Genomic DNA, 13,962 nt, shown 5'->3' with positions numbered 1-13,962 from the left:
TTGCACGCTTCAGGTATCACATCTAGGAAATATTGGTTCAAATACATGGAAGTTGTGTATTGTCATCTGGTTGAGGTGAGTAGGTTTCGCAGAAAAGTGAGATCACAAGGCTGTCTCCAAACAAGGATCGCCACTTGTAGCACGCCTTCACAACGCCCATGTGCTTCTGACTCTTATTATAAGTATGCGTGTGATGTTATTATCAGCTACAAGCAAATCAATATCATATGTGTAACGTTTTTAGTAAAAGTCAATGCCTATTTTTATTCTAAACTATACACTCTATTGAGTATAAAATATAGCATACATAGATAGAAATCAACATAAATATGTACAATATGGCTTATGCATATGTGAAATATGAACTACAATTAAATAAAATCCATATTGTTTTTTTAATAATATATTAATCAAATTTGCACTACATTGTACATATGTATGTGTAATATAAGATAAATATTTTCACATTAAATATGAGTAAATGTAAAAGTGAAAATTTTCCAACACTGTTTTATGTTTAATATAACAATAGTAATGTTTTTATTAAATAAATTCCCATATGTCTTACGAAATTGCATATAATAATAAAACAAAATAATGTTAGTAATTAATTGTACTTTATTATGTAATCTATTCGACTGAATACATTGATTGAAAATCATTATGATAATTCTAATGAAGCGATGCGACATATAAGGATGGACAATCAACACTTCCTTTAAAACAACAACATAACCATTTGTAGTAGTAGAATGATTGCAAATGTTACAATTAAACTAATTATGGTTTTAAAAACTACACTAGTTTTAATTTAATTTCCTGTATGTATATTAACCCTTTGAATGCTGACCAACCCCAATCGGCGTTTTGCTAACAAGTCCATGAGCCTGAAATACGCCGTTGGGCGTTGTTTTTTTAGTATGTAATGAGTAGTGGCCGGACCCACGGCGCGCCGTTTATTGTTCAATTGTTGTAAATGCTTTGTTAAAGGTTCGCCGAACCTTTTTTTTGTACTCTAGCTTTGTAAATAGAGCCAAACCGCCCCGATTCCTGGAAAAAGCACGGTCTGTATCCGTAGTCTAGTAATAAGAAGAGGTTAGTAAAAAAAAAATAAACAAGAATACTACCCGCTAAGCCTTTCCAGGTAGCATTGGAAAAATTGCATTGAACATGGGTCGTGTAATCCGTGTCAATGTTTATAAAGATTGGTTTACACCGGAATTTCTGAATTTATAATCATAGAACTGCTGAATATTTTAGATTGTGGCTTGGCATTTAGATTTTGAGCATTACATTTTAATAACAATGAAGAAGACTAGTTTTGGAAAAATACATTCATTAATAGACTTCTTTTGTTTATTGTATATTGTTGCAAGATACATACATATATTAGAGAGTCTAAACACACCTTTACAAAACTCGAAATCCTCAGCGGTAGTTATCTAGGGTAGTGATCTAAGGTTTGTTAATTTTTATATTTGTTTTCTATTGGATTTCTTTAATAATTCTAGTTGAAAATGTTGGCGAAATTTTCAGCGTGGCGGGCTTTCAACAGAAAATTAGTCAGTACTCAAAGGGTTTATAATTTAGGAATACATTTTGTGTTAATTACTTACTATGTATTTACATGTGTACCACCGATAAGTCTCAGTGGCGATCTACAATAGTTATTTTCTATAATTATATGAATCACTGTGGCTTTGTCGGTGATGTATCATTTAAAGTCTGCGAAACGAGGACCCCAGCAGCCCGAAGGCTTAGCAAACGTGTCTGAGCAGAGGCAGCAGCCTCCAAAGCCTCTCTGAGGGTCTCTGCCCCCGCTCTTTCTTCCCGCACGCGCTGCATCAGCTCCCGTTCACGCTTCATAGCACGAGGATCATTTACAGGAGACTCTCTTATATTCGTTGAAATTGCACGAGCTTCACCCAATTGTTCTGAAATAAAATTAAACTGAATTCGAATGAGTGTGATACATAACATTGCGTTTGTGTGAAATAATCTAGAAACGAATCGAATTTTCTTTCACTACATACTACCTACTACATATGTACTTTTTGTTAAACAAACATTTCAAACAAACCGCACTATCTGTGCAAAACAATGTAGTTACTAATGCAGGTAAATAAACGCTGTTCTAGTTAGCGTAGCTGTTTTCTACGTACATACAATCTGCTAACGTGTATTGAGAAATTGAATTAAAATACAATTTTCCCTTTCGCTTTTCCCCAAATCTAATATATAATCTATAAAACAATAGAACTAAACACAATTGGCAGCATATTTTTGAATTTCCTACAAATATTATATATGGATTACATATTTACATATGTATTTGGGCTTATTTATATTTCTAGAGATTAATTATCAGTACGCCCAAAAATAAATAATACAAATAGGTTAATCTTATTTACATATAATCGCAAATAATATGTGAAATAACTTTTTAAAATACACATATATACCTATGTATATATACTCAAAATGCATAACTACTAGATATTAGCCACACTGTAGTGCACTGGTAGAGCTATTTCATACCAGTAGATAGGTCGTGGGTTAAAGTCCTGGCCAAATACGTTGCTGGCGAGGTCTTTTAGCTATTAAAAACACAGATTGACCGTCTCCTGTTGGAAATTTTTCTAACTTAATTGTTGTGACGGATCCAATAAATCAGCATCCTCCCCCTCAGTTTCTCGCAAATTCGAGCTATTAGCATCTTGAATTTGTTGAATCTTATAAATGATACCCATACAGCGGTTTATCATACATTGAAAATAAGCGCGCGCTTGGGGTTCCCGAATCTGGGGACCCCGAAATGGTCCTTTGCTACCAAAATTTACAACTTATTACAAATTATTATCATTGTCCACAATACGTCCGTGAGCCAAGAGTAAATTTAATGAATACCTATTTTACATAATATTTTAAAATAGTACCTATTTTATTCCAAAAACTATTAGTGTTTCAAGTACACATAGTAAATAAATAAACAAAATATGGCTTTGTAAAATCCCAATGAAAAACCATATGCTGAAAAGCATAGCAAACACGATGATAGCATTTTTTTTACGGAAGTGGGGGCCTCCAATTTAAAATACATCTAATGCCCCCCCCCCCCCATTTACTTGATAAGGGGGGGGGCATCAGATTGACCGCGACTGATGGTACCTACATAATGTATTTCTCGCAAAATGTATCAAAAATTTGTTAGTTGTCCATAGATGTCTCAATTTGTATTATTTACTGTTATGCGTGTAAAATTTTTATTACTTATATATGTACATATGTATATACAAAAATGAATCTAACCATGTGTCACCTTGGGGTAATTACTGTCATGGCACATACGATATATGATGATGTATGTATGTAAATATGCACGTACATATATGTTTATGAAGACTTTTCTAGTGCTTGTCAAAGCGATCTATCTCTAACGGGTCTTAATTCAAATTTTAATTGCTTATCCTGTGTCAGATAGCGTTCGTACTCGTTTCAGATAATGAAAAATAGACAGTATAATACCAAAATACAGAATGTGCAGGCATTTCGTTTTTTTTTAAATTTCCGGTTGACTTTGAATATATGTACATGTGTGTTTAGTTCAGGTTTTCCCACGCAAATACTTTGTGTTTGGAAGTTCCATGGATGCTTTTTACGTCATCGAATCTCTATCTATCCGTAGCTATCCTCATGAACGACATTTTAATGAACCTGAAAGTTTGGCATTTTGATCAATGGCGTCACGAAGCTTTGATGTCATATCTTCGATACGTTTACGTTGGCGTTCTTCGACTGTTCTCATTCTTTCGTGAAGGTGTCTCGAAGCGTCAATTTCTCCCCTCATCAATCGCAAAGCGTCCTCGTATCCTGTTTGATTTCTGCAATTTAAAAATACTGATTTTAAACAACACGTAATTGTGTAATATGTAGTATAACGCCAACAACCTTGAATTATACGTAGCCTGGCCGACAGCATTGACAGAATGCATTGAAAGAACACCCACGCCCACGTAAAAAATGTAATATTATTTTTACTACGTATTTTCAAATTGAAGCAGTAATAATGGAGTGCAATAGTCGGTATGTAAATGTGCGGAAAACGTTCGTCGACGGACATTTCGCACGAAAATTATGTGTGAGAATAACGAAACAATGGACCAGTTTTCATGATTTCACAACTGCTTATAGCTTATAGAGCGTAAAAAGTACGTACGCAAATTTCGTAAAAATGTCTTTTTTCTTTGTATTCAAGAAATAATTCTAGCAAAACGCTTTGTGATCATTCTGTGTACACAAATTGTCAATGTTGGGAAATGACATCAACGCACGGATAAGATCAGAACCCGGCGCAGCGGTTCCGTTCATAATATACTGGTCGAGACCATAATCTGTTTCTGTTCTTTATTTCGGCGACATTTCCCGCAACAAATATTTCCGATTGAACTTTCTCTTTTATGAGATGTGATTGAGGACATCTCACTTTCTAAAACATTCGATAGTAACATAATCACGTCGACCATTGTCGTCATCACTAGAATTACAGAGTTCAAGTTCAAATCACAAGCGAGAAACTAGGGTTGTTTGATAACAATAGTCGTAGGATAATAGTAGAGTGCACAGTGAATCGATGCGACACGACCATTGATGTATAATACACCAATGGTGTATTATACATCAATGGACACGACAGAACCATAGAGCTGTGCCATGTATCTTGTACCTATATCGAGTCGAACTACGCAATCAGTATTCGTAGTATTTTTTAAAACGTCATCACCCAACACCCATACTGTCAAAAATCAACAAACAATATTATAGGTCACGGTTCAACCTTGAAATTTTACAGGTAATTGTCATAACCAAACTAAAATTCTTCAACATAAACATACATACATATGTACATTCAGGGGTAAATAAAACTCTTTTTTGTTTTTGTTTTTTCAAAACAAACGAATTATATGATTTTAAAACGGTACATACTCACTTAATTTGCGCGAGCAGGATACAACAGGAACAAGATGAACAGGCTTTTCCTCCCGCATTAATGTGCGCGCGCAGAATACGGGAGGAAAAGCCTGTTCCTCTTGTTCCTGTTGTATCTTGCTCGCGCAAATGAAGTGAGTATGTACGTGAGTATGTACCGTTTACCATGCACCCTTTTTTTATCTTTCGACTTAAGATCTTTCGATTTTCGATCTTTGCCTTCCGATATTTGCGTTTTCGGGCGTTTCACATTCGGGCCCGTGAGGTAGACCCGAAAAAATCATATGAGCCATGATATATTTGAATGTGGCGAAAGTCCAATTTACAGTTCCAAAAACCCTGTTTCAAATTGACTTGATTCACAAATTGTTATCAATTATGTCCAGAATCTCGAAAAGGCAGAATAAACTTATTACAGGCCACCAGTATTTTTAAATATTGTAAAACGCAAAACATTACATATATTAAATGTTTTGCGAGATATTTTTCGAAATGAAGAAAAGTGAACTTATGCCACTTTCAATTATAACGGCTCAGTTATTAATATGTATAATGATTTACTAAGGACATTTACATAAGTTCAGGAAGTAAAAAGTAATGTGAAACGTAAAGGAGGTAAGTAAAAATAAGAAATGTATCTAAACATATTCGTTAGTGGCGTGCTGCAACTTTTAAAACAGGGGACTAGGTATGGACAAAAAATATATTTTTATTTTTGAATTATATATGTCACAGTGAAATTATAACAGCAGTGAAATTATAATTTCACTGGCATTTCAGTGAATTCATAACCAGTTACATTTTCACTGGGTGATGGAAGTCTTATTTTCAGTTCCAAAAACACTATTTCTGTTTGACTTAATTCACAAATTGTTATCACTACTTTTAATTTGATATTTCCAGAATTTTGGAAAAGCAGAATAAACGTATTACAGGCCACCAGTTTTAATATTTTTAAACGTAAAACATTAATGTTTTGCGAAATATTTCTCGAAATGAAGAAAAGTGGACTTGGGCCAATTTCAATTATATAAGCTCATATGTACTTTCGGTTTTAAGTAGAAAACATAATTTTTCTACTATTTAATATCTTTCTTCGGATTATTCTAACAATGAAAAACATGCATTAACATAATATTTGGTAAATTTGGTATGTAAACGGTGACCGATGCCGTGATGTACCCATTTTAAAAATAATTCACAGAAAAATTGTGTTTTCCACCTACATACATATGTATGTATGTAATTAATGCACGAAAATTGCAGTTTATTTCTATGGGTTTTTGAAATCAGAATTTTTAAATAAATTTCAACAAAATCATAGCATAGCTTCTCACTCTAGTGAAAGATCAGTCATACAAAAAATAATTTTAAATTAAATTCATAACCGTTGCAGGCTTTCCAATGTATGTTGTATGCGTTCGATTTGATTTTCAACTTCCACTTTTGCAGCTGATATTGCCTCCAAACGTGAGCGAGCATTACACTCCTGGCGTTGGCTCTCCTCCAAAGAATTACTCAACGTCTCCACATTTTCTTTAAGAATGGAATGTTCCTTCTCCTATAATTACAATATAATAACTTGGCTAAGTTTTTAAACAAAAAAAAATTAAAATGTCAAAATGTTTCGAATACGTCGTATATTGTATATATTTTACTTATATTGTTTTTATTTTATTTTATTTAAAAATTCGTCATAGTAACATTACAGAATTGCTCCAAGTCGTCAACATTGGATAAGCAAAAAAAAAAAGGATAAAAGAATAAATATGGATGAAAAAACACAATATATGAAGATAAAATTTGAAACAAATAAATCAATATATAAAACAAATACAATATTAAAAACACATTTACGATCTCAAATCAAACAATCCCTCAACCAGATCAGTATATCTTAGATTAAACAAATAAATCTAACAGAAAACTGGTTGAGAAGCTTGATTGCGACAGGTGACGAAGCCATCGAATTGGTATGTGCCATAAGAGAAGAGTGCGGCATCTAATGCATCTAAGAACTGAGGCATCTAATGTATCTGAGTTGCTCACTTAACCAACCAGTAATTTGTAGAAATGTTTTCCCAAATATACATCATGACTATATGTATATTTGGGAAAACAGTTTTCCCAAATATACAACATGAAACTTTAATGATTCCAAAAGTAAAGCTGATATATTTTTATGATTACATTACATATAAGAATTTTGAAAAGTAAAAAAAAAAATGATATTAACCAATGTAAATACACGAGGTTCGAGTAATTCTAAACGTTTCATGGCGATATCTCTCTCCTTAAACATTCTTTCAGCTGTGGCTGCTGCCCTTTCTCCCTCACTTCTTGTATGTTCAAGTATTTTCTGTAACTTGAAGACCTCTTCTTTATATTTGTTTGCTTCGGTTTCCAAACGAGTATTGTCCCCAATCCCCGACTGAAATTTATTTCCATTATGATTCAATGATTCCACTATAATTTAGCGACTTGCTACAATATGGGTACTAAATTCTATATATTCAAGCAATTAGCATATTCTAGAGTTGATTGTGCAAGTGCTGAAATTCATCTAAAAATTTATTGTACGTCTAAAGATTCAGCACATACTAAATTCCTCTATTTGTTCATTTTTAATTATTGAATTATGTCGTGGATTATATGGTAAAGTAGTGCATAAATTACCCTATACACTTGTAGTTCAATGAATAGTTTGCGGAGGGGACACTCCAAATCACTTATTAAATTTATATTTGTTTTGGGTTGTTGCAGCTCATCACAATCGATAAAAAGAGGTGGAGACCCCTCCAGTTGTTGTTCGCCGAGTTCCATGCTGTGGCATTTTCAAATGTTACATTATGAATACCAATTGGTTTTATCGATTATGTCTATTATCGTCCTACATTTGACAGCCAATTTATTTAATAAGTAATATTATGTAACGGAATTTTGTGAATATTTTTTTGAATTATAAAAAATCAATACATGTGCAATAGCTAGCTTAAACTAAACTTATTTTATATTCATAGTAATATTTTCACCTTCATATTTCACCTATGTATTTGGTCAATATTGTAATATGAACTAGGCATACATTATATATTAAGAAATTGGCTTCTTTATGTTTTTCACTTCAATGTTTTATTTGTCATTCTTTAATTAGAAATAATACTTAATAATAACATAAAAGGAGAAAAGACGAACCCAGATATAGGCATTTTATAAATTATAAACTCTTAACCTCTAAATATAATTTTTTTATATTTTTAAATTATATATGTAAGGGTTGAAAATTATATTTGCAATTATACTTTTTAGACATTTAAAACAATGTTTCATTTATAATATTTGATAAATAAGCTATATAAATATAATACATATAAAAAAAAATTACTTTATTTAAATTTACCTTGACAGCAGTATAATTTAAAATGTACGCTCTTAATATTTGGTCCAAATGCAATTTTTAAACAACCATTATAATACGTTTCGTGCCATTTCCTTTCTCTCTATGTAAATTGTATTTATATATACCATACAATATACATATGTAAAACGTTCACATCTTTAGCCTTTAATATTTTGTAAAATTAGTTTATTTAAACTTGTTCCTATATGTTTATCTATCATATTATGTATATTTACTATTTTTAATGTCGACATCTACACATCAAATACTCTTTCTCGTCTGGATATTTTAAATATATTTTTCAATTTTGCCTCCACGATGAATATTAAAAATTTCGCATTTTCTATCTGCACCTTAATCTAATAACATTTCAATTTATACATGGAGAAAAACAATTTGCACAAATTGAAAACTGCCACGTCTAATTTGCGCCCGAGAATTCCCTTTGAATACTAAATCCTTTCAACCATCTCCTTATTTCCTTCTAGGATATAAAAGGTAAGATTCGCCACAGAAAGTCACTTCACTCTCATCTCTTCCATCGTCTAGTCGTCGTCAAAGATACACCACATGACGGCTTGAAGTCATTATATTTCTTCTCAACCCTTACAATTACGAAATTACAATTCAAGAATATGACTTTCAAGTTATCATATCCCCTGTTCGTCATCATGTTTTACGTGTTGATGGTATCAGCCGAAAGTGTTGAAGGAAGAAGTGCAACGGGGAATATTCCTGCAACAGGATCATCCGGAGGCATTGGATTGACTGTACCGAGGAGAGGCTTGCTATTAGCACCTCACGCTTCACGCTACGGATCCCGCTTTGCTGATGGCTTCATCATCCGCGACGATGACGTGATTGAACTTACGAAGAAACAGTTCGACGATTATGGACACATGAGATTCGGCAAAAGAGAAGACCAATTTGACGACTACGGCCACCTGAGGTTTGGTAGAGCCGACACAGACTGACTTCTCAAATGATTAAAAGGGTACCACATTTTAATGATCCTACTGATTCTAATATGTATTTTTTTACATCTCCAAAATAAATGTAGTAAAATAAACTTCTGTTAGAACAAAAAAAAACCAAAACTTGTAAATAATGCATATGTAAATTTACTCATCAGTGGCTGGATATTAAAATAAAAATGATACTTGATGAGAATATTTGTATTTAATTTGAGGCATGCAAGTTCCCCCTTTCCAATATTTACTGTCTGAAAATTATGGTAATAAATATATGAAATAAAAACTACATATTTAGTATTTGTTAAATATTATTCTATTGTATTTTACTTTTACACATATGGTAAGTAATTTATATCTATAAAATTAATTAAACAATAAACACTTTTATGCAATCAAATATAATTATAAACTTAGTATATTTTCACATATAGAGAGGTACACAAATAATATTAATTTCCTGTACAAATCATACTGATTCAATTTCAATCATCAAAATAAAAAATTACAAGCACAGATGTACACATGTTTTTGAAATTACTATCTTAATAAATTTTACACTCTTCGAAACACATCAACTAGTATTTAAAACTTTATTTTAGCTTATTTAAAATTTGATTTCTAGCATAGTTGAAATTTTGCATAATAAGGCAGTATACATTTGTAAATAAAGGAAATAACAGTTCCAAACGAAAATAGAATTTTAAAGATGAAAAAAAACATGCATTCATATTTTCTAAATGAAATTAGAACAATATTATATAGAAAATAAATTCTTTCATGAATTTACTGTTATTATACGGATCGGTGTATTACGCTTTTCTTAATGCATAAGAGGACTAGTTAATTTTAATTTACATTTAACAAAAATAAATTAAAATTATATTATATCTTTCAATAATTTATTTTAAATATTTTCGAGCTGTCTCGTCATAAATGATCTAAACAAATTGTCATAATAACAACTATAAATTAACTGGAAGAGGCAGCTATGAAGATACTGAGAAATTTTCTCCCCACTGTTATATTATATTTAGAATACAATAAACATACATTGATAGACTAGTTAAAGTTAATGAATTTTATGTAAATATTTTATGAAACGAGTTATTTTTTAACGTTTTTGCATATAGCAAAAAGATAAAAAATATATGTATTTATGTGATGTTTTTATTTGTTGCATCTTTATTATAAATATGTATATAACTGGAATACAGATTCAAGCACCATGTGTAGCACAATTCTGAACATGAGGTAAATGGTATTTTTCACAATGTCACATTTATGTGTTCGACAATCATTTGCTGCTAATAATATTAAATAATATTAAATCCACAAGGCTTTTATTGATTGTGTCATAAATTAATTTAATATCATAATAGCATTTTCAAGTGACATTGTGAAGTGTTTGTACATTAAAAAAATATGAAATATTCACATTCCATGAAAAAAAAACCATAAAGATTTAGAAAATCTATTATTTTTTAAAACAAAAATATGAATTTCGTTCAATCTTATACCATAGACTTCATAACAAAGTAGGCAAGATTTAATAATCATTCTTATGAAAACCATAAAAATTTATTATCTTATACATATACAAATAAACTTATCATTGTCATAATGTAGAATGCCCCGTGAACAAAAAAAAAACAGTATTTGATTCTTATAAAATTATACATAAAAATATTTAATACTGTTTTTCTAAAAATAAAAACTCAATGGCATGAAAGTTTGAAAGCGTGAATAGAAAAAAGCATTCATTACAAAAGTTTTCATAAGAATGAAGAATGATAGTAGTAGAATGGAGTTTATAAAAATCGACTAATTTTAATATTTCATTATTGCAAATTAAGATTTTAAAATTTGATGTATGTAATGCAAGAAGACTCAAATTAGTTGTGAACTAAACAAATTTTTGAGCTTGTGTTTGTCCTAGCATGACTTTCGATACGAAATTGACGATAGCTGTGGCTGGTTGTTCTGGGTCAAGCTCTGCAAATATGTGACATTCGTTGTCGGTCGTACTTCCAGTTCGCCGTGATACAAAACCAAAGATGCGGCTAAAACGAAACAAAAATTTGTAGAATACACACATAAATTTGAACAAATAAAAAACGTTAAAAATAAAAATAGTTACTTTGAACTAGGCCTTTCATTGTTTGGTGTATAGGCCCATGTTCTATTTTCAGTATCCAACCCGCAGTGAGATACAGATGCAGTGGAATAGTGACGACGGAAGAATAATCGACGGGTAGAATCAGTCAGCGTGATGCCAGAAGCTGACACTTTGAAATGAATAATATTTGCTGTTGGTGACGTTCTTTGTGATAGCAAACGAGTTGTTGTACGCGCCACAGCTTCAGGTCCAGTGAGGGCTTCGCAGCCGACTCCTCCTAAGTACAATACAGAACATGCTGCTCCAGCGGAGAGCAGTTCACGAGCAGCTACTGCTGGACCAGGCGGTGCAGGATCACATCCAGGAAGCCGAAGTCTTACGGGCAACGCCAGTGGTGTCACTGAGTGTTGATACACTAGAGCTGACAATGAGCTGAAGACAGGTTCATCAGAACATCCTTTCAGTCGCACACCTCGGGAAGTTGGTTCAATCAAGAAATGTCGCACGGAATCAACGGCTGATAATCCTGGTGAAGCCACTTTGAGTGCTAAACCGAAAGCATTCGGGAAGGAGTTTGAATCTCGGATTATAAAAGCTCCAATCTCTTGATTTTGCAAAAGTGATATAGCTGAAATTAAAATGTAGCGTTAATTTTAAATCTACATGAAATTGAACATTTTATTTTAAATTCATTAAATTTACCTTCGTCTCTAGAAATGTTTGGTTTGTACCAAAATTTAGAAGTGTCTCGTACAAATTTGACTTTTTCCGGAGAAACGTCATGAAGGGGTTCTAAGGTACTAGTATTTGATGACGGAGATGTACGTGGCATTGATAACTGAGAGTAGTCCTTACTGAAACGTCATACATACATACATAAGTACAATTTGTTAAAAATTTGATTCTAATATAAAATATAAGATTCAATATAAACTTTATACCGCAGAGTAACAGGACTCCGTAAAGGCAATCGTGTTGTAGGTGTGGCAGGTGGATACGGAGTACACGGTGCAATGGGAAAAGCTGGTGTGGTACCACGGGATGGACTATATCCTTCTTCACCTTCAGGTCCTTCTACTTCACTTACAGACATGCTTCTCCAAGATGACAATGATTCTTCACGCGTCTAAAAAAATAATGTTTAATTTATAAAAAAAATCAAAGATAACTGAATAACTGAAATTTTATAATAAACTTACCATAGTACCATTACACGAACGGTCGGCATATGATAAAAGACTTTGCTCTCTTCCAATGGGAGAATCCAACATATCGGAAAGTCCGCGAGTGCTCGGTGATACACTACGTTCACGAACCACCGTCCTTTCTAAGCTCATGAACTTTCGTGATGATATTCTAAAATGATAATATAAAAATATACAAAATCCAAACAAGCCAAATTACTACAAAATAAAGCATAATCAAATTATACCTATTCGGTAGTGCAGGTTCGTGAGATGTATTTTGAACGGCAGTAGAACGTGGAGTGGTATGAATATGCAATGGTACACCAAAATCATCATCATCATCAGCGAACGCCGTTGTATCACTGGTATAACCATCGAATCTATAATGATAATTTTATTATTATCACATTATATTGGATAAAAAATAACTTTCAATTAAATAAATATGGATATAATACCTATGACTGGCAGAAGCACGTGCAGGAGGTAGAGGTCTCTCCAGTGGCAGACGTGCGGCATGTTGACGTGCAGCTCGACGAGCACGTAGCCGCTGTTGTTGACGTTGTAGCCACGTCAAACCTTCTTCACCACGACTAGATACAACTTCATAATTCCGACCATTCAGCTCTTCTAACCTGAAAGTATATTGAAAATTTCTTTAGATTACAGATTTATCTATATACTTACATATGTACATATGTATGTAAATAATATATAAGTATAGATTCACCATTATATCTAGCAAAATAGCAAACGTCGGAAATAGACATTTGATTGTCCAATTGCTTCACAAATGACATTATATTATACATACATATTTAGATGACCAATAACTTTCAAAATATATAGGTAAATGGATAATACATATATATGTATGTACATATGTACATAGGTGAAAAATAAGTAAGTCATAAAATACGGGTGTTCGTTTTATTATCACACTACTGATTTTCAAAACATGTCAGCATTTCATTATATTGCAGCTGAAAATTAACAAGGGTGAGTGTGAAAAACATTTTCAAAAGAATCTGGTATGAGTAACTCATCGATGAAGAAAATATTTACAGATCCTAGGAATCAGTAGGTACAAACGTATGAATCACTTTCGCGGGAATCATTACATCAACTTTCAATAGGGAAAATATGCAATCGCAAACAAGTCACATAATCGAGAATTTTCGGTGATGGGCATCTAACGGATGTGCGGTTTTATTTATTTCACTCGTTGATATTCAAACGAGTCAGTTGTTGAGAACGAATTTCAATACAAAATTAATGCAGAACATCTGTACAAATTTT

At 32.3% G+C, this 13,962-nt stretch overlaps 2 protein-coding genes across 3 annotated transcripts in view; both read right to left on the bottom strand.

The window, feature by feature from the left end:
* Window positions 1-397: 397 nt before the first annotated feature.
* On the bottom strand, window positions 398-4,696 carry LOC143914772 (uncharacterized). The gene is made up of 3 exons (XM_077435109.1): window positions 3,949-4,696; window positions 3,715-3,881; window positions 398-1,934 (listed from the first exon to the last, which is right to left on the bottom strand). The coding sequence occupies exons 1-3, from the start codon at window positions 3,990-3,992 to the stop codon at window positions 1,690-1,692; spliced, it is 456 nt and encodes a 151-aa protein (XP_077291235.1). The 5' UTR covers window positions 3,993-4,696; the 3' UTR covers window positions 398-1,689.
* A 4,957-nt stretch (window positions 4,697-9,653) lies between these two features.
* Window positions 9,654-13,962, bottom strand: part of by (focal adhesion protein tensin) — an 87,373-nt gene continuing 83,064 nt past the window's right edge. For both annotated transcript variants that reach the window (XM_077434434.1, XM_077434435.1), the window contains 7 exons: window positions 13,122-13,298; window positions 12,909-13,043; window positions 12,676-12,832; window positions 12,418-12,602; window positions 12,179-12,330; window positions 11,498-12,104; window positions 9,654-11,420 (listed from right to left, as the gene is read on the bottom strand). In XM_077434434.1, coding sequence (XP_077290560.1) covers window positions 11,264-11,420; window positions 11,498-12,104; window positions 12,179-12,330; window positions 12,418-12,602; window positions 12,676-12,832; window positions 12,909-13,043; window positions 13,122-13,298 — 1,570 coding nt within the window. In that variant the 3' untranslated portion in view covers window positions 9,654-11,263. The remainder of the gene's footprint in view (window positions 11,421-11,497; window positions 12,105-12,178; window positions 12,331-12,417; window positions 12,603-12,675; window positions 12,833-12,908; window positions 13,044-13,121; window positions 13,299-13,962) is intronic.

Source organism: Arctopsyche grandis, chromosome 7 (assembly GCF_051622035.1).
Source record: "Arctopsyche grandis isolate Sample6627 chromosome 7, ASM5162203v2, whole genome shotgun sequence".
NCBI lineage: Eukaryota > Metazoa > Arthropoda > Insecta > Trichoptera > Hydropsychidae > Arctopsyche > Arctopsyche grandis.
Note: the sequence above shows the minus strand (reverse complement) of the source record. Positions and strands in the feature narration are given on the sequence as shown.

Bases quoted from the DNA above. Each gene is read 5' to 3' on its own strand.
- LOC143914772 (XM_077435109.1), bottom strand. From the start codon at position 3,992: ATGCATTCTGTCAATGCTGTCGGCCAGGCTACGTATAATTCAAG. The intron at 3,882-3,948 runs GTTGTTGGCGTT...TTTAAATTGCAG, and splicing joins CAGGCTACGTATAATTCAAG to AAATCAAACAGGATACGAGG. The intron at 1,935-3,714 runs GTTCATTAAAAT...ATTTTATTTCAG, and splicing joins TCAAAATGCCAAACTTTCAG to AACAATTGGGTGAAGCTCGT.